We start from the raw sequence: 18,701 nt of genomic DNA on the forward strand, positions 1-18,701 counted from the left end.
TAGCTGATGTGGTTTGGAATAGCTGGTTGTCTTGTCACACATTAGCTGACAAAACCGAGGAATTCAGCAGAACACCTAAATCTGTTACAACTAGTGGATCAAAGTACCATCGGTTAGAATGGATTCGTCCCATAAAGATAAGTTAATGATCATCTTGACATTCAGATCATTAACTTTTATTGTTGTATCTATGACTAGTTTAATTGGAAATGTTTTGATGTAGAGAACAAAAATGACGTGGATTATACAGAATACACAGAACTAGAAGTAAAGACTTTGTGAACAGTTAAAGGGCTTGTCCAGGATTAGAAATACCGGGCTTTTGCTTTTCTCACAACCCCCCACTTGGGGGGGGGGGGGGGGGGTCTGTTTTTTGGTACACAGCTGACAACTATGTATAATGGTGTGAAAACTTGTCTCGGTATTATCTGAGATATCTGTGTTGCTTATGTTTACGTAACTTTAATAACTGTTGAATAAAAATCATCTGCTCAAATATATAAAAATTGCAATTATGTCAATGGGACTGGGTTGTAGTTCTCTGTTCAGCAATCCATCTGCCATCACTGCCTGTAGTGGGAAAATCCTCTAAAGCACTGATCCAAAAATGGCCCCTTCCAATTTTCCACTGTCCTCCCTTCTCATGCATGACTGATTGTCTTCACTCTGTCATTCTTTTTTCCCTCCATCATTTCTGTGTATCATCTTTTCTTCGGTCATTCTGCATTAGTGAAAGCGGTTTCATTAGGACAACAGTAGGAAATTTGATTTAAATAAAAAAAACAGTACTCTCCCCTCCCAAACAATCCCTCTTTCTTAGACGTGGCTATCAAAAATTGGATGAAGTTTCATGTGCTGACCATCTGCAAACCCACCGCCATATTAGAACTTCTCCCGCTTGACTCCATCAGTTTCCTTGTTTCTGACATTGATTTGAACTCCAGGTTGGCACTGGGTATCACTAACATATCACAAGTGGCTTCCTTGTCCGATCCACACTCCTTCCAATACCTATGTGACACCTTCAATGTCCCGATCAAGGACCTTTACAAATACTTAAGGCACCGACATCTTGTTCAGTCAGAACTTCGAGGCTCTGCTACTATTAATCGTACTCTATTGAAACTATAGTCAGTCCCTACGACGAAATCCATGCCCCTCAGACCTATTTATGTCATGATTGGGAGCAAGGAGACTTTTTTATTTAGTCTTCACCTTTTCTCTCCTGGGAATCGGACGTAGGCAAAACCTTCTCAAATGTCCAATGGACGGGGCGTGGCTAACGGCCGACATGAGCGGTCGCACTTGATCTGAGCTCCGGCTCCCGTTTCCATCCTGAGCCATCCTGAGTGCTACTGCAGCAGCTTTTAGAAATAACCGAAGCAGCATACAGCCGGGACCTCACGTACGGTCAAGGATGAGTCCCAGCAAAGCTCAGGCCGCGGCGGACCGGCTGAAAGAATTCGCGCGCCAGGACACCCAACATGGCGCCGCGGCGAGCGGAACGCCCCGATCTCAGCACACCCGAGGTCAGGCGGCATTGCAGGCGGCTGCCGACGTGCCAGAGACGGTAGAACTTACCCCTAAAGAAGCGCATGACCAGCTGATGGCCGCGATATTGGTGTGCCAGACCTCCCTCACGACTAAGATTGAGGAGGTACGTGTGGATGTGGGCCTCCTCAGGCATGATGTCCAGCAGCTAAGGGACAGAGTGCGGGGGACGGAGGATAGAATCTCTGAGCTGGAGGACCTTACGTGCCCACTGCCCGCCAAGATACAAGCTCTGGAGGGTTCAGTCTCATTATGGCAGCAAAAATGTGATGACCTGGAGAACAGGGCCAGGAGGAACAACGTGCGCATCTTGGGCCTACCTGAGAGGACGGAGGGGCAGGATCCGGCGGCATTCCTGGAGGCCTGGTTTAAATCAACCTTTCCTGAGGCGGCATTCTCTATGGCGTATGCAGTTGAGAGGGCCCACAGAGTACCGGCGCGCCCGCCGCCTCCCGGAGCCCCTCCTAGCCCGCATGCTGAATTGGAAGGACCGGGATTTGATCCTTACCCACGCTAGGAAGAAGCAGACCGTCATGCATGAGAATGCCAAGGTGTCTCTGTTCCCCGATTTCTCCGCTGACCTGCAGAAGAGGAGGGCGACCTTCGTTGCGGTGAAGAGGAGACTGAGGGACATGAACTTGCCGTATTCTATGGCGTACCCCGCCAGGTTGCGGGTGGTGGACGGCGACGGATCAATCTTTTTTACGGATCCTAAAGAGGCGGACGACTGGGTCGCAAGGAAGAGGCGAAGGTCACCACCACCGCCATGAAGCATGGCGGCACATCCATAACCCGCCTTTGTTATACCCCAGGGACCTTGGGGGCCAGCCGGGACGTATTCTGCACTTACGGGTGGTGCTTCGCTGCCCGCACAAGACAACGGGTTGACATTATGATCTCGGCGTGAGTTATGCTGTTTCACTGTTTATGTGCATATAATAGCTGCAAGCACGACCTATATCGTGCTGAGGGAGTTGGTCAGATACCGGCATGTTCTGTTTTCCATCGTGTGACCATGCTGGTCCCTGAATCTGTAGCCGCACAGGAGATATTACCTGTCTTTTGGCATTATACCATGTTTTTCATTGCTAGTTTATGGCATGGTTGGTTTACATTTATGTTGTTTTATTGTGTATGGGCACTATATGGCATGACACTGTTTGTGGGCGGCAAATTCTATGTCTGTGGCAAGGTGGGGAGGGGCCTGCACGGAAGTCCCTGGGGGGGAGACAGCCCTGTATGTAGCTGGATGACACTGGAGAAATGGCTGCCATTTTGTTAATGTCGTGGAATGTGAGGGGTCTGGGAGCTCCGGGTAAGAGAATATCTGTGTTCGCGCATGTCCGTAGATATAACCCACACTTGCTCTGCTTAAAAGAGACCCATCTCACGGCCGACACGGCATCTAGATTAAAGAAACCCTGGGTCCAATGGTCTAGTCACTCATTTGGTACTTCCCACTCAAGAGGAGTATCCCTACTTGTTAACCGGTCTATTAGGTGGGAGCCGCATACGGTTGAGTCTGATACAGAGGGCAGGTATATTTTTGTCCATGCGCATGTGAATAATATGCCGTTTGTGATTTTAAACATTTATTGCCCCCCACCTGCTAACATGTCACTTCTGCAGACCGCGGCTACTTTTGCAGCTCAGTACCCGCATGCTGGGTTGCTGTGTGTGGGGGATTTGAATATGGTTATGGATATGCGGTTGGACCGCTTTCATGCTAATCCGGCTTCCCCGCCGTCTGGTGCGCCGAGCTTATTGGCGTCCTGGATTGCGGAGATGGGATGGTTGGACCTGTGGAGGGAGAAACATCCGGACTCCATAGAGTATTCCTGTTTCACTCCTTCCGCCGGTGCAATGTCTAGGATTGATTACGTGTTTGGATCCCCTGGGGTATGCCTGGGATTGTCAGATATCTCTCATGGTCCCAGGAGTGTGTCAGATCATACACCATTATTAGTGAGGCTGAATGATTCACGGGAGGGAGGATCTGGGACTAAATTGAGAATTCACCCCTTCTGGCTCACCCTCCTGAAAGATCAGGACAGGATTCCTGACCAGTTGCGAGTGTTTCTGGAGGTACAGGATGTGGATACGGATACCTTATTATTGTGGGACACCCTTAAAGCCCATCTTAGGGGGTGTCTTAAATCTTCTATATCTTATATCAAGAGGGAAAACAGGGAGAAGGAGGACTCCTTTAACACTTGCGTTAGAGAGGCTGAGGCGAGGTTTGCAGCTGATCCCTCTGAGGGGAATAGGCAGGACTGGTTGCAGAAAGGCAGGATGTATCTGGTACACTTGCATGAAAAGAGTAACAGGAAGATGTTCTTTTATAAACAACAGGCTTTTGAGGTGGGAGATAGGGCAGGGAGAGTACTGGCGCAGATTGTCCATAGGAATTCGGCTGCTCCACCGGTTCTGCGTATACAGGCCTCAGATGGCGTGGTGAGGGACTCTGTATCAGGTATCCTATCGAGTTTTGCCGACTTTTACCGCGATCTATACCGCTCACGAGAGGAGCACTCGGAGGTAGAACTGGAGAATTATTTAGCTGAGATAGACCATCCGACTTTATCAGTGGAGGACAGCAATGTGATGGAGGAGGACATAACTGTGGAGGAGATACAGGAGGCTATAGGAGACCTGGCAAATGGGAAGGCCCCTGGCCCTGATGGCCTGCCGTTAGAGGTATATGCTAAATACGCGGATATCCTTGGGCCTCAACTTAAGGCGTTGTTCCAGGAGGCGTGGAGATTGGGTAGGTTGCCTGATTCTATGTATGAGGCGACTATAGTAGTGCTTTTGAAGCCGGATAAGGATCCAGTGGACTGTGCTTCCTATCGGCCGATATCTTTGCTGAACCTTGACTATAAGATTCTGACAAAGATCTTCGCCAATAGGCTGAACAAGTTGATAGCCAGCATAATACATAGCGATCAGACTGGGTTTATACCTGGACGCTCGACCTCTAGCAATATTCGTAGGACTCAAGTCATAGCCCAAATTGGTACTCAGGATGACAGGCAGTGGGCCTTGGCTTCACTCGATACCGCGAAGGCATTCGATTCGCTAGAATGGGCCTATCTGCTGAAGGTAATGGGGAAGTTTGGCTTTGGTCCTAGGTTCCTGCAATGGATTCGGATATTGTATAAAAGTCCCAGAGCCAATGTCTTGGTGAATGGTACCACCTCCGCTTATTTTGATTTACAAAGAGGTACGAGGCAGGGTTGCCCTCTTTCCCCTCTCCTGTTTGCGATCGCCATTGAGCACCTGGCTCTTCGCATTCGACAGGATCCTCTCTATGCAGGTGTCGAGCTTGGGGGGAGGGAGGATAGAGTGGGCCTGTACGCAGATGATCTCATATTGTTCATTAGTAAGTTGGAGGTGTCTCTGCCACGAGCGATCAGTATTATAGAGACATTTGGTCGGTACTCGGGTTTACATATTAATTGGACCAAGTCGGGTCGGCTCTCATGCCCTTATGGGACGCTGATTGGCCCATTGAGTATCATAATCTGAGGATTGTGGACCATTTTAAATATTTGGGGATTTTCATTACCAGAGACCCGAGAGAGGCGTACGCCAAAAATATTGCCCCTTTGGAATCAGTTTTTTCTAGCAAGTTTGCTATCTGGAAAACGCTGCCTATATCTTTTATGGGACGGATTAACTTGATAAAGATGATCCTACTACCCAAGGGGCTATATTTGTTGGAACATGCCTGCACTCCAATATCTAGGAATTTTTTTGATCGGCTTCATTCCTTAATGGTGCAGTTTATCTGGGGCAAGGCCAGACATAAATTAGCCATGCACACGTTACAGCGGTCCAGGATGTCGGGGGGCGCGGCTCTCCCGGATTTTCATTTGTACTTCCTAGCGGGTCAATTGAGGTTTTTAGCTGGGTGGGTTAATGGGCAGCCTCTAGTGAATATGGAATATTACCTGCAGCAGTATCTGGGGCTGTCCAGTTTATGGCCAGTGTTAGAAGGGGCGGGATCGCTGTCAGTGAAATTATTGCAGATTCACAGGCTGGCACATCAAGTTTGGAGAGACTCCAAATTGAGGCGCTATCAGGATTGGGCGGATGATATACCCCTGTGGGATAATCCATTGCTTCCACATTTGCAATCTATAGAGGGGACTCAGGTTTGGGCATCTTTAGGGATACATGCGCTGCGCGACTTGTATCAGAATGGTGTTCTTTGTTCCTTTTCTCAAGTTCAGGAGAAATTTGGCCTGGAGCGTACCCAATTTTTTAGATATTTGCAGATCAGGCATGCGCTGCAGGCACAGTTTAGGGATCCAAGCAGGGCCATCTCTTCATATCCCTTAATCGGTGTGGTGAAATCACAAGGGCCTAGGGGTCTAATTTCAGCCCTTTACACTTACTTGTTGGGGTTACGAATGTCTTCACAACCCATTCTAGCCGAAGCCAGGTGGAAGGGTAATATTACCCATCTTACTGCAGAGGAATGGGCGGATGCGTTGGAGGCTGTCACCTCTGTGTCACCGTCGGTTAACAACAGACTGATACAGTTATATATGTTGCACCGTAGTTATTTGACTCCTACCAGGCTGCATAAGATGGGGAGGATGCCTCAGCCTGATTGCCTTAGATGTTCACAGACTGGCGCGGACTTCTGGCACATGATGTGGGAATGCTCCCATATCAGATCATACTGGCAGGATATCCTTAGAGTCTTGTCGTCATTAGGTATGGGTCCGATTCCGTTATGTCCCAAGGTATGTCTGTTGGGCGTATTAAACAATGACGGGTGGTCACATTACAATAAGATACTCCTCAGTGAATCCCTGTTTATGGCCCGCAAGGTGATAGCTCTAAAATGGATGGCGGACGATCTTCCTACTGTGGGAATCTGGAAGAGGCTAGTGAACCAGATCATCCCATACGAAAAAGTATTATATGTAAATAGGAAGTGCCCTGACAAATTTCAGAAGGTTTGGGGACTATGGTGCGACTCTACTCTAACCACGTCGCCCAATTCTACAAGGTCAGACAACCCCTGAGAGGGGCACAGAACCTCTAGGTTCTCTTTATTTTGATTCGATGCTTTGATTGTCCACACTGTGCTTGGGAGGGAAGGAAGTGATGACTTCTGTGCAATGGTGTACTCTTTCTTTATTGTGCTGTATTATGTGACATTTCGGTATGTTTTCATTGTACTTGCTGTAGCCTACTGTATGTGATTTTACGATATGCATATGTCTATGCCATATATGTGCCTTGTTACTCTTTTTCAATAAAACGAGTTTAAAAAAAAAAATAATGTCCAATGGACGACAGCGTTACGCTTCTCTGCTAAATTGTTAAAATGCACTATGAAAAAAAACATAAGAAACCATGCTTTGGTGGTACTAAACCCCTGACAGATTGTGTCACATGTTGCAGGGAATCTCACATCGGTGCTGGAGAAACTGTGGTGGTAAAAGCACTTTAATGCATACCCTATTGTATTGCGCTCTTCTTGATAACATGTTGCAAGAGGTCTTTTTCTATAGCATCTGAACTGGTGGGTTACCCAATAGCTCATACTATAGCTGGAATTTGATAACATACCAAACAAATATAAAGGGTATTGGCACATTTATTTCTAGCAATGAAACTAGCAATTATTGCCAACTTGAAGAGCACAAAGCGTTCCACCAATTTCTGATATACTAGATCACATTAATTCCACTTGTACGTTTGAGAAATCACTGTCCTTCATTCACCATCCCCCTGGCAGGTACTTGAAACTATGGGGCCCATGGTCTACATCTAGGTACTACATTCCTACATAGAACTATCTAGTTTTATATACAGTGCTGCCCATAATTATTCATACCCCTGGCAAATTTTGACCTAGTTACTTTTATTCAACCAGCAAGTAATTTTGTGACGGGAAAAGACATGGGTGTCTCTCAAAAGATAAGACTATGCACAAGAGGCATTATTGTGGGGAGAAAAAAAAACTTTTCTCAGCTTTTATTTACATTTGAGCAAAAAATACAAGATGTTCCGCACTGTGGAAAATCTCAGAGGACTTGGTCGGAAGCCAAAGTGTTCTGGCCTGGAGGATAGTTAGGTGAAAAAGAATCCAAGGATCACCACAAAGGCCATCCTGGTGAATCTGGGCTCTGCTGGTGGCAATGTCTCAAGGCAGACAATCCAACGGACACTGCACAATGCAGACCAAGGAGGATGCCACTTCTCCAGATAAGGCACACAAAAGCTCGCTTGGCCTTTGCAAAAGCTCATCTGGACAAAGAAGACTACTTCTGGTAATCTTTGTTATGGTCAGATGAAACAAAAATTGAATTGTTTGGTCACAATGATGTTTCCTTCATTTGGTGTAAAAAGGATAAGCCTTCAACCCAAAGAACACCATCCCCACTGACAAACATGGTGGTGGGAACCTAATGCTTTGGGGTGTTTTTTCAGCCAATGGACCTGGGAACCTAATCACCGTAAACGGCACCATGAAAAAGGAGCAATACATGAGGATTCTTAATGACCACATCAGGCAGTCTGTAGAGAAACTTGGCTTTGGGCACCAGTGGACATTTCAGCAGGACAATGACCCAAAACGCACAGCAAAAGTAGTGAAGAAATGGTTAGCAGACAACAACATTAACGTTTTGGAGTGGCCCAGCCAGAGTCCAGACTTCAATCCAATTGAGAATCTGTGGAGAGAGCTAAAGATCAGGGTGATGGCAAGAAGACCCTCCAACCTGAAAGATTTCAAGCGCATTGCTATTAATGCCTCTTGTACATAGTCTTATCTTTTGGGAGACACCCATGTCATTTCCCGTCAAATTACTTGCTGGTTAAATAAAAGTAACTTTTAATTCAATGTACTTTGAAACAACCAGGTGCACGTTCTAAGGTAAAGCTTACCCAATAGTCACATGTAGAAAAGAGAGCAGCACTCCAGTATAGGATAAAACAAAATCCAAAATATTTATTCACCTAAAATGTGGCAATGTTTCAGCTCTACAATTGAGCCTTTCTTGCTTGAGCCTTGAATTGTAGAACCGAAACGTTGCCACATTTTGGGTGAATAAATCTTTAGGATTTTGTTTTATCCTATACTGGAGTGCTGCTCTCTTTTTCTAAGTGTGTGTAATATAATAATATATATACACAATGTGTATATGTTTGTCTGTTCTTTTATGCGCATCCTAACTACTAAACCGATCTTTACCAAATTTGGCACACAGGTACATCAGGTGTCCGGGAAGGTTTTAGACTGGGTCTCGGCTCTCTAGGACGTACCGTTCCTGAGATATTCCCAAAAAATGACCCACATTAGCTAATACAATTCTTTCTCTTCAAATCCCAACTGCCATAAACACATTTTTACTCCAGGTTTCCATAACAACCCAGCCATTTTTGCTTACTGCTTAAAGGGACGGGTACTGTGAAGGTCACTGTTAAAGGGGAGGCCACTGTGGAGGTCACTGTTATGGGGGAAACTGTCTATCTTTTTACGTCGCACGGAAAGAGAAAATGAAATATACCCGTGTGAAGCCGGGTACTTCTGCTAGTATATTATATAATACATAAGAGATAGAGATCTATCTATCTCTTTCTTTCTTTCTCTTTCTCTCTCTGTCATAGTGAAGTGTTGTATATCTATCCTGTACTGCGAGATACAGTTTATATGGGCTGTATTTATCTTGAAAATCTAATAATAAAAAAAAAACACAGTACTTACCTGTTAAATCTCCCACTGCAACAGCACTGACACTCAGGAGGTCTCTAGTGGTCTTTGTAAATGATGTCATAACAGCAGGACAAGTAAACATCCATGTGACTGCTGTAGCCAAACACTGGTCATTGATTGGCTGCAGTGGTTTCAGGAAGTACTGGAGAAGTGGGGAATTTAGTAGGTGAGTATTAATTATCATTTCATACTGTTAATGCTAATGTTCAAAACTCCCAGAAAATCCCTTTGAACATCTCGTAATCACTATTCATTGCCACTGAGCGTTGACATGCATGAGCGATGATGCCAGGAATCTTGAACAAACTGAATGCTTGTGAAATTGGCTTAAAGACAAAGAGTGACTGTTGGGCTTGAATAATTTCTTCCAGGCGTTCCAAAACACCTTAATGTGGATCAAATTAAAGACGACTTGATGAAAATAGATGATGTGCATTCAGTAGAAGACCTTAATGTCTGGTCCCTGACAACAGGAAAGTCCACTGCCATAATCCGTTTACAGCTCAGTAAGTACATTCCTAGCACGGGACAGCACTATTAAGCGCCATATACAAAGCAATGCATCAATAGAAGAAAGTATATCTGGTAAAACCTCACTAATCTGTATCTCCACCTGAAGTAGAATTTCAGTTTCAGAAAATAATTAGTTTAAAGAGGATTTGTCAGCAGTATCAACCCTATTATACATGGCATACTGACTGATGGGGGTTGATTAACAATACTTGGACTGCGAAAAGCTATTCTGCTGTGAGTTTTTTCCCTTTGCCTTATGACTGCACTCCTGGAGAGACCTCCTCCTCCTTTGGACAGGAAATAGAAACCAGAGTTGCTTAAAGGGAACCTGTCATGTGGATATTTGATTATAATCTAACTAATTATATACAATCATTAACTACTAAAAAGTACCTTAAATGTATTCACTTACTGATGTGACAGATGGTTACCTCATAATATACACACAAAGATGCCGCATGCTAATGAGCTGATTCGAGGTTAGCGTGATGTCATTGAGTCCAGCGTATATTTAATTCAGAGCTATAGCCACTCCCCTGCCCACCTGCTGCTGATTCATATGGAAAATAACTGTCAATCAGCAGCAGGCAGGCGGGGAGAGTCAGGAGCTCATGAATATTCATGACTCGTCATTATCAACTGGAGCTTTTCAATACAAGATGTTGGCAGATTGACTGGGCCAATTAAAGAAAGTGACCCAGCATTTTGCTAAGCGAATCAGTCACTTATTTATGTTGCCCTTAGTTAGGACACCATAAAACTGGTGACAGGTTCCCTTTAAAGGAGGGAACACCCTCCCATAGCCACAGTTTTGTTTCCCGTTCTAGTGACAGGTGGAATGAGAATCGTTGTGTGGAAGATATGTGGAGACACCATTAGGTATAGATGGTTGCCCTGGGCGGCCCAAGTATGGTGCTCACTTTCCCCCTTCCTATTCACTGGTCTCTTCCCTTGCCTATGTGCGCTGAAGGAAGGGCTTGCTGCCCTGTGGAACACATCTCGTGGTAGTCTACCACCAATGCGACTTTGCTACCCAGGTAGGGTAAGAGGAATTTTGATCCTGTTGTTGTTCTGTAACTGATTTATTGAATGAGTTTTAGGATTTATTATTTAGGCCTCAAAGGAGAGGGGGGAGGGGAACCATTCACTTCAATGGGGCCGCAAAAGATGCAGACAGCACTCTGTGTGCTGTCCGCATCCATTGCTCCGTTCCGTGGCCCCGCAAAAAAATAAAATAAAAATAGCATGTCCTATTCTTGTCAGTTTTGCGGACAAGAATAGGCATTTCTACAATGGAACGGTCGTGTGCATTAGGCCTATCTGCGATAATCGACCAGAGCGGCAGCTCTTTTTAACCGCCTCCAGACCGCCTAACACAGATGTGTGGTCCAGAGGCGGCAGCCCTGCGCAGAGTGACGCATATACGCGTCATCTCGCGAGGGCCGAGATTTCCTGTGAACGCGCGCACACAGGCGCGCGCGCTCACAGGAACTGAAGGTAAGCGAGTGGATCTCCAGCCTGCCAGCGGCGATCGCTCGCTGGCAGGCAGGAGATGTGTTTGGTTTTTTTTTTTAACCCCTAACAGGTATATTAGACGCTGTTTTGATAACAGCGTCTAATATACCTGCTACCTGGTCCTCTGGTGGTCCCTTTTGTTTGGATCGACCACCAGAGGACACAGGTAGCTCAGTAAAGTCGCACCAAACACCACACTACACTACACCCCCCCCCCCCCCCCCCCTCCTGTCACTTATTAACCCATGATCACCCCCCCCCCCCCCCCCCCCCCCGTCAGGCTCCGTTCAGACGTCCCTATGATTTTTACGGATCCACGGATACATGGATCGGATCCGCAAAACACATACGGACGTCTGAATGGAGCCTTACAGGGGGGTGATCAATGACAGGCGGGTGATCACCCATATAGATTCCCTGATCACTTCCCTGTCATTGATCACCCCCCCTGTCATTGATCACCCCCCTGTAAGGCTCCATTCAGATGTCCGTATGATTTTTACGGATACATGGATCGGATCCGCAAAACGCATACGGACGTCTGAATGCAGCCTTACAGGGGGGTGATCAATGACAGGCGGGTGATCACCCATATAGATTCCCTGATCACCCCCTGTCATTGATCACCCCCCTGTAAGGCTCCATTCAGACGTCCGTATGCGTTTTGCGGATCCGATCCGTGGATCCGTAAAAATCATACAGACGTCTGAATGGAGCCTTACAGGGGGGGTGATAAATGACAGGGGGGTGATCACCCCATATAGACTCCCTGATCACCCCCCTGTCATTGATCACCCCCTGTAAGGCTCCATTCAGACATTTTTTTTGGGCCCAAGTTAGCGGAAATTTTTTTTTTGTTAGTTTTTTTTCTTACTAAGTCTCATATTCCACTAACTTGTGTCAAAAAATAAAATCTCACATGAACTCACCATACCCCTCACGGAATCCAAATGCGTAAAATTTTTTAGACCTTTATATTCCAGACTTCTTCTCACGCTTTAGGGCCCCTAAAATGCCAGGGCAGTATAAATACCCCACAAGTGACCCCATTTTGGAAAGAAGACACCCCAAGGTATTCCGTGAGGGGCATATTGAGTCCATGAAAGATTGAAATTTTTGTCCCAAGTTAGCGGAAAGGGAGACTTTGTGAGAAAATAAAAAAAATAAAAAAATCAATTTCCGCTAACTTGTGCCAAAAAAAAAAAATTCTATGAACTCTCCATGCCCCTCCATTGAATACCTTGGGGTGTCTTCTTTCCAAAATGGGGTCACATGTTGGGTATTTATACTGCCCTGGCTTTATAGGGGCCCGAAAGCGTGAGAAGAAGTCTGGGATCTAAATGTCTAAAAATGCCCTCCTAAAAGGAATTTGGGCCGCTTTGCGCATCTAGGCTGCAAAAAAGTGTCACACATCTGGTATCGCCGTACTCAGGAGAAGTTGGGGAATGTGTTTTGGGGTGTCATTTTACATATACCCATGCTGGGTGAGATAAATATCTTGGTCAAATGCCAACTTTGTATAAAAAAAAATGGGAAAAGTTGTCTTTTGCCAAGATATTTCTCTCACCCAGCATGGGTATATGTAAAATGACACCCCAAAACACATTCCCTAACTTCTCCTGAGTACGGCGATACCAGATGTGTGACACTTTTTTGCCGCCTAGGTGGGCAAAGGGGCACACATTCCAAAGAGCACCTTTAGGATTTCACAGGGCATTTTTTACACATTTTGATTTCAAACTACTTCTCACACATATGGGCCCCTAAATTGCCAGGGCAGTATAACTACCCCACAAGTGACCCCATTTTGGAAAGAAGACACCCCAAGGTATTCCGTGAGGGGCATGGCGAGTTCCTAGAATTTTTTTATTTTCTGTCACAAGTTAGCGGAAAATGATGATTTTTTTTTTTTTTTCCTTACAAAGTCTCATATTCCACTAACTTGTGACAAAAAAATAAAAAATTCTAGGAACTCGCCATGCCCCTCAGGGAATACCTTGGGGTGTCTTCTTTCCAAAATGGGGTCACTTGAGCAATTTGCACGATGCTTAGGGTTGACACAACGTTTGGGCCCTGTTTTTCCCTAACGTTCCTGATGTTTATGTGTTCTGTAAGATCGATCGCTTTCAGGGCCTTTTAGCCCTAGACAAGCGGTGATCGCATCCTAGCTTGTATTGTTAGGCGATGCCTTTGATGCTTTGTACTTGAACATGATTGTGATGTGATGCTCGCTTTATTGCGCTTGTATTATCCGATGATCTTTGTTTCTCTGCTCAATAAAAAGAGATTTCAAACAAAATGGGGTCACTTGTGGGGTAGTTATACTGCCCTGGCAATTTAGGGGCCCATATGTGTGAGAAGTACTTTGCAATCAAAATGTGTAAAAAAAGGTGCACTTTGGAATGTGTGCCCCTTTGCCCACCTTGGCTGCAAAAAAGTGTCACACATCTGGTATCGCCGTACTCAGGAGAAGTTGGGCAATGTGTTTTGGGGTGTCATTTTACATATACCCATGCTGGGTGAGATAAATATCTTGCCAAATGCCAACTTTGTATAAAATAAAATGGGAAAAGTTGTCTTTTGCCAAGATAGGAAAGAAGACCTGAGGGGCATGGCGAGTTCCTAGAATTTTTTTTTTTTTTGTCGCAAGTTAGTGGAATATGAGACTTTGTAAGAAAAAAAAATCATCATCATTTTCCGCTAACTTGTGACAAAAAATAAAAAGTTCTATGAACTCACTATGACCATCAGCGAATACCATAGGGTGTCTACTTTCCGAAATGGGGTCATTTGTGGGGTTTTTCTACTGTCTGGGCATTGTAGAACCTCAGGAAACATGACAGGTGCTCAGAAAGTCAGAGCTGCTTCAAAAAGCGGAAATTCACATTTTTGTACCATAGTTTGTAAACGCTATAACTTTTACCCCAAAAATTTTTTTTTCACCCAAACATTTTTATTTTATTTTATCAAAGACATGTAGAACAATAAATTTAGCGAAAAATTTATATATGGATGTCGTTTTTTTTGCAAAATTTTACAGCTGAAAGTGAAAAGTCATTTTTTTGCAAAAAAATCGTTACGTTTCGATTAATAACAAAAAAAGTAAAAATGTCAGCAGCAATGAAATACCTCCAAATGAAAGCTCTATTAGTGAGAAGAAAAGGAGGTAAAATTCATTTGGGTGGTAAATTGCATGACCGAGCGATAAACGGTGAAAGTAGTGTAGTGCAGAAGTGTAGAAAGTGGCCTGGTCATTAAAGGGGTTTCAGCTAGCGGGGTTGAAGTGGTTAATTTGCCATATAGGGCCCTTTGGCTTAGGAGTTGGAATAGTGATGCTGGGTCTAAAGCTAAGTTATGTGCCTTCCCATGTCGAGGTGAATTTTTATTGATGCTTGATGAATGACTGGAGAAAGCTTTGGATAAGAAAAAAGGGATTCCATACTATTGGGGCACATTCATACGACTGCAGACCACAAATTGCGGTCCACAATGAATGGGCAATGGGCGTGTGAATCCTGTATTGCGGTATGGACTCAATGACTTGTATGGGTCTGTGATCCGCAATATACGGCAAAAGATAGGATATGTCCTATTTTTTTGTGGTGCAGAGGCACAAACCTAAAAGCCCATGGAAGCGTTTTGTAGTGCTTCTGATCCATTCCTCCGCTCCACGCCGTATCTTGCAGACCCACTTGCATCAATATGGGCACTGGCAGCCTACGGTAATGTTAATGATCCCTTAGGATCTGCAGGAGGGCTGAAAACTTTCATCGTAAGAGAGTATTATAGAGGAAAAGAAAAATATAAAAAAGAAATTGGGTAGGTTTCAAATTATACTAAATCTGAAGTGCTTGGAGCACAGAGTCTGGTGTACAAAAGTTTTTGGCTGAAATCCATTCCCTCAAGAGTGTTTCAAGGGTGTTTTTATGGTGACTATGGATTTGCGAGATGCATATTATCATATGCCAATACTTTGGCCAGCCGGAAATTTCTGTGAGCAGCGGTTCAGTTGAGAGACAGAGTTCTTCACCTTCAGTTTTGTGCCCTCCCTTCTAGTCTGTCACAGGCTCTGAGAGTCTTTACCAAGGTTGTAGCAGAGATGATGCCCCATGTCCAGGAGAGAGAGAGATGTAGTGATCGTTCCTTTCCTGGACTATATCCTTTTGGTGGCAAACTGGAGCAAAGACTTCGACAGAAGATAGCCTGGGTAAACAAAGTCTTAGCTAAAGTCCAACTTATTCCCAAGTCAATGTTAGTTTCTGGGGGTGGTGTTTTCTTGCCCACCAAAAGGCTCTGTTAGTCTGTTCAAGAATGTGAAATGGCCTCAGTATCTGTCACGCCCTGCCCTGTGAGTGATCTGAGGAGATTTATCCGACAGATTGCTTTGTTGTGACTTTGGGCGGGATCCCACCCCCTCACAGGTTCTGCTCATTAGTTAGTGATGCTATTTATACCTGCAGTTTAGTTTCTCCTGGAGTTCTCTGCTGGTGTTTTGGTGGATCTTCTGCTCCCAGTTTGTCTTTAGTTAAGTCCTCCTGTTTGTTCTGGCTTGGCCTTAGGTAGATGCTGGTTCCTTCATCTTCTGCAAGGAACCGGTTGTCTTTTCGCCTGCTCCCTAGCTGAGGGTTTGTGTCAGTTGCAGCAGGGCTTAGGTTGGTGTGCATGAACACTTCTACCATTGAGATTTGTTTATGTTGATAGCAGTCAGGGAAAGGCTCAGGGATTGTCAGGAGGTGACCTTTCCCTGTTCCCTAGCTGTGGGGCCCAGCCTGCTGTTTTGCTTACCGTAATTTTGTTGTGTTTGGTTTGCTTCCCTTCCCTCACCTACCGTGACAGTATCATACAAGAGAATTACAACTTCAGATTTTGGCAGAGTGGGACAGATGTCAGCAGTCCCTGGACTCGGGGATCTGACTGAAAATCAATCACCCCCCCCCCCCCCCCCCCAAATTAAACGACATGTTGGGTGGAGTTAATGAGTTTTGGTTTGTTAGGCCAGTAGATGTGTTGGCTAATACGGATATCCCTCTTATTGAGTTTCTTACAGGATAGATCGAATAGGAGCCTTAGGACTAGTACCCTTAAAGGCTATGTACACACCTTTTTGGGGGGCTTTTTTTTTTTTAATTATTGCATTTTGAGCTAAAAATGCTTTTTCCTATTGGTCTTTATTAAAAATATAGAATCCCTTTTTTTTTTTTTTTTTTTTTTTTTTTTGTACATAGCTGAGATGCTCTAGTAGCAGCCTGTGGATTTTCTGTTCCTGCCATCATCTGGGAGCAGATGGACTTCTTATCTCTGTTCTCTGACCTTCTAAACACTCATTATAGCTCAGTTCTTATCTAAGCCACATTCTTATCGGTAAGATAAGTGTTTATGACCTCTCAGTAGTTTAGAGATTAGGGTTATTAGATGGCCAGCACAAAGTGATAGTGAAAGTACCAGTGCAGTTAGAAAAACAGTTAACCCTTTGTGACAGTGGCTCAATATTTTTAATAAAGGCGAATTGAAAATATTATTTTTAGCCAAACATGAGTAAAATGCAATCATAAAAATTGCCTCCAAAGGTGTATATACCCTGTAAGGTTTAGGTTTAAGCTTTGAGTGCCCTGTTTGACTTTTGCTTAGACTGGGTTCACACTTCAGTTATTTGGTTAGTTATTTCCATAAGTTATTTTGAGCCAAACAGGTGCAAAACTTTCCATTATACCTGATCTATTTGAAGGCTTTATGGCTCACAATAACTGATGGAAATGACCGACCAAATAACTGAAGTGTGAACTCTGGCTAAGCAGAGCATTCCTGGATTCAAAGACTCATTAGAGCAGTGAGTCTGCTCGCTCCAGCACAGAGCTCATCCTTACATACGACTCTTTTTTGAACCTATCAAAAAGATTTTGCTTTCCTTTCAGTGAGATACTATTTTCTCGATAGATCCTCCTTGTGTGGTAATCCTGGAAAATAGTATTTCCCCCCCCCCCAGGGTGTCCTTTAGTTTACACCATTTCCAAGAGGTAGTTACTTACTATCCCTTTGTCCGTCCCTGAGAAATTAGAAAGAAGCAGATTTTAATTGTCTAGATTTCCGGAGATGTTTTCAATATTTGTAAGTTATACAGGAATCTTCTCAGCTTTTGCTGCAGTTCCATGGGGCTAGGCACGGGAAATCAGTTTCCTCTCAATACCTAGATGGATCAAACAGGCCATTTGTCAAGCATATTCATTGTAGGGTAGATTCTTCCTTTCAGGTTTTGGTTCGTAGCAGATTCTACTAGATCAATTTCTGCTTCATGGCCCAAAAATATGTTAATTATTAATTTTGAAAAGGGGACATATGATGCCTTTGTTCTTGGGGATATGGGAAGGTTTTTCCTCCTTTTTAAGCACTTCTGGTTCCTGTTTCCTGTCCCAAATAGAAGGTGGAGGTCTGTCATGGGCTCAAAGAAAATTATTTACTGGTAAGTGTAATCCAAATTTTTCTTCTATATGCAAATTTCATCTTCCGTGCATCAAGGAATGGATCCCCTCTCCTTGACTGTTCAGGCCAGGCATTGCCGTTCTCTCTCCTGGGTCTGTAATAGAGAGCTATATGCCACAATTTTTTTTTTTTTTTTGAGCTTGTGTTAAAAAACATCTATTTAGATGAGCCTGATGTTCTGCACATACGGACAAAATTGTTGTGCACTGTACAGATGCGCTACTACAGGGTCAGGTGAGAGAACACTGTTGTCTGGTCCTGTCAGGCAAGCAGAAGGAGGGAAAATGGAAGAGTAGAGGTATACTGAAGGGGATAGGGCCTGCTCCTTGGTGCACTGATGTCCTTACTTGCATATCTAATAAAGCTGTTTTAACTGGAATGGCAAAATAGATGCCAACCAGGTATCATTTCAATCAGCATGGTCAAACCTATGGGGTGGTAAGTCTGGTTTAATACAGTTGATCCTACTAACAAGTTCTCTTTAATTAAAAAGTTACAAAATGTTATAATCCATTAATCCTTTTCCTGCCAGGGGTGCTTGGGCATTTTACAGCTCTACGTGTGAAAGTGTTACCCAAATAGAAAGTTATATGCACCACATCTCCTAAAAATAAAAGTTCAACATGTACTGAGTTTGCACATGACACTGAAGCCTATATGCATGCTCTTCATAAAGTTACTAGAATTAAAAAGATAAAAAATGTGGTTTAAAAAAAATAATAATAATAACAGCCAATAGAATACAAGGATTACGCTTCATGAAAAGTGCACCCCAAAAGCCTGTATATTCCCTGAAATCCCACCATATGATGATTGCAGTTGCCTTGACGTGCTGTTGACAACCATGTACAACTTCGGGGATTCTGGTCTTGTTTTAAAGCTCAAATTGAGTGCTTTAAGCCCAGAC

General features: G+C 44.2%; 1 protein-coding gene across 1 annotated transcript in view; it reads left to right on the forward strand.

The window, feature by feature from the left end:
* Positions 1–18,701, forward strand: part of SLC30A4 (solute carrier family 30 member 4) — a 44,344-nt gene that overhangs the window by 18,759 nt on the left and 6,884 nt on the right. The window contains exon 6 of the mRNA XM_044279610.1: positions 9,661–9,795. Coding sequence (XP_044135545.1) covers positions 9,661–9,795 — 135 coding nt within the window. The remainder of the gene's footprint in view (positions 1–9,660; positions 9,796–18,701) is intronic.

This window comes from Bufo gargarizans, chromosome 2 (assembly GCF_014858855.1).
Source record: "Bufo gargarizans isolate SCDJY-AF-19 chromosome 2, ASM1485885v1, whole genome shotgun sequence".
NCBI lineage: Eukaryota > Metazoa > Chordata > Amphibia > Anura > Bufonidae > Bufo > Bufo gargarizans.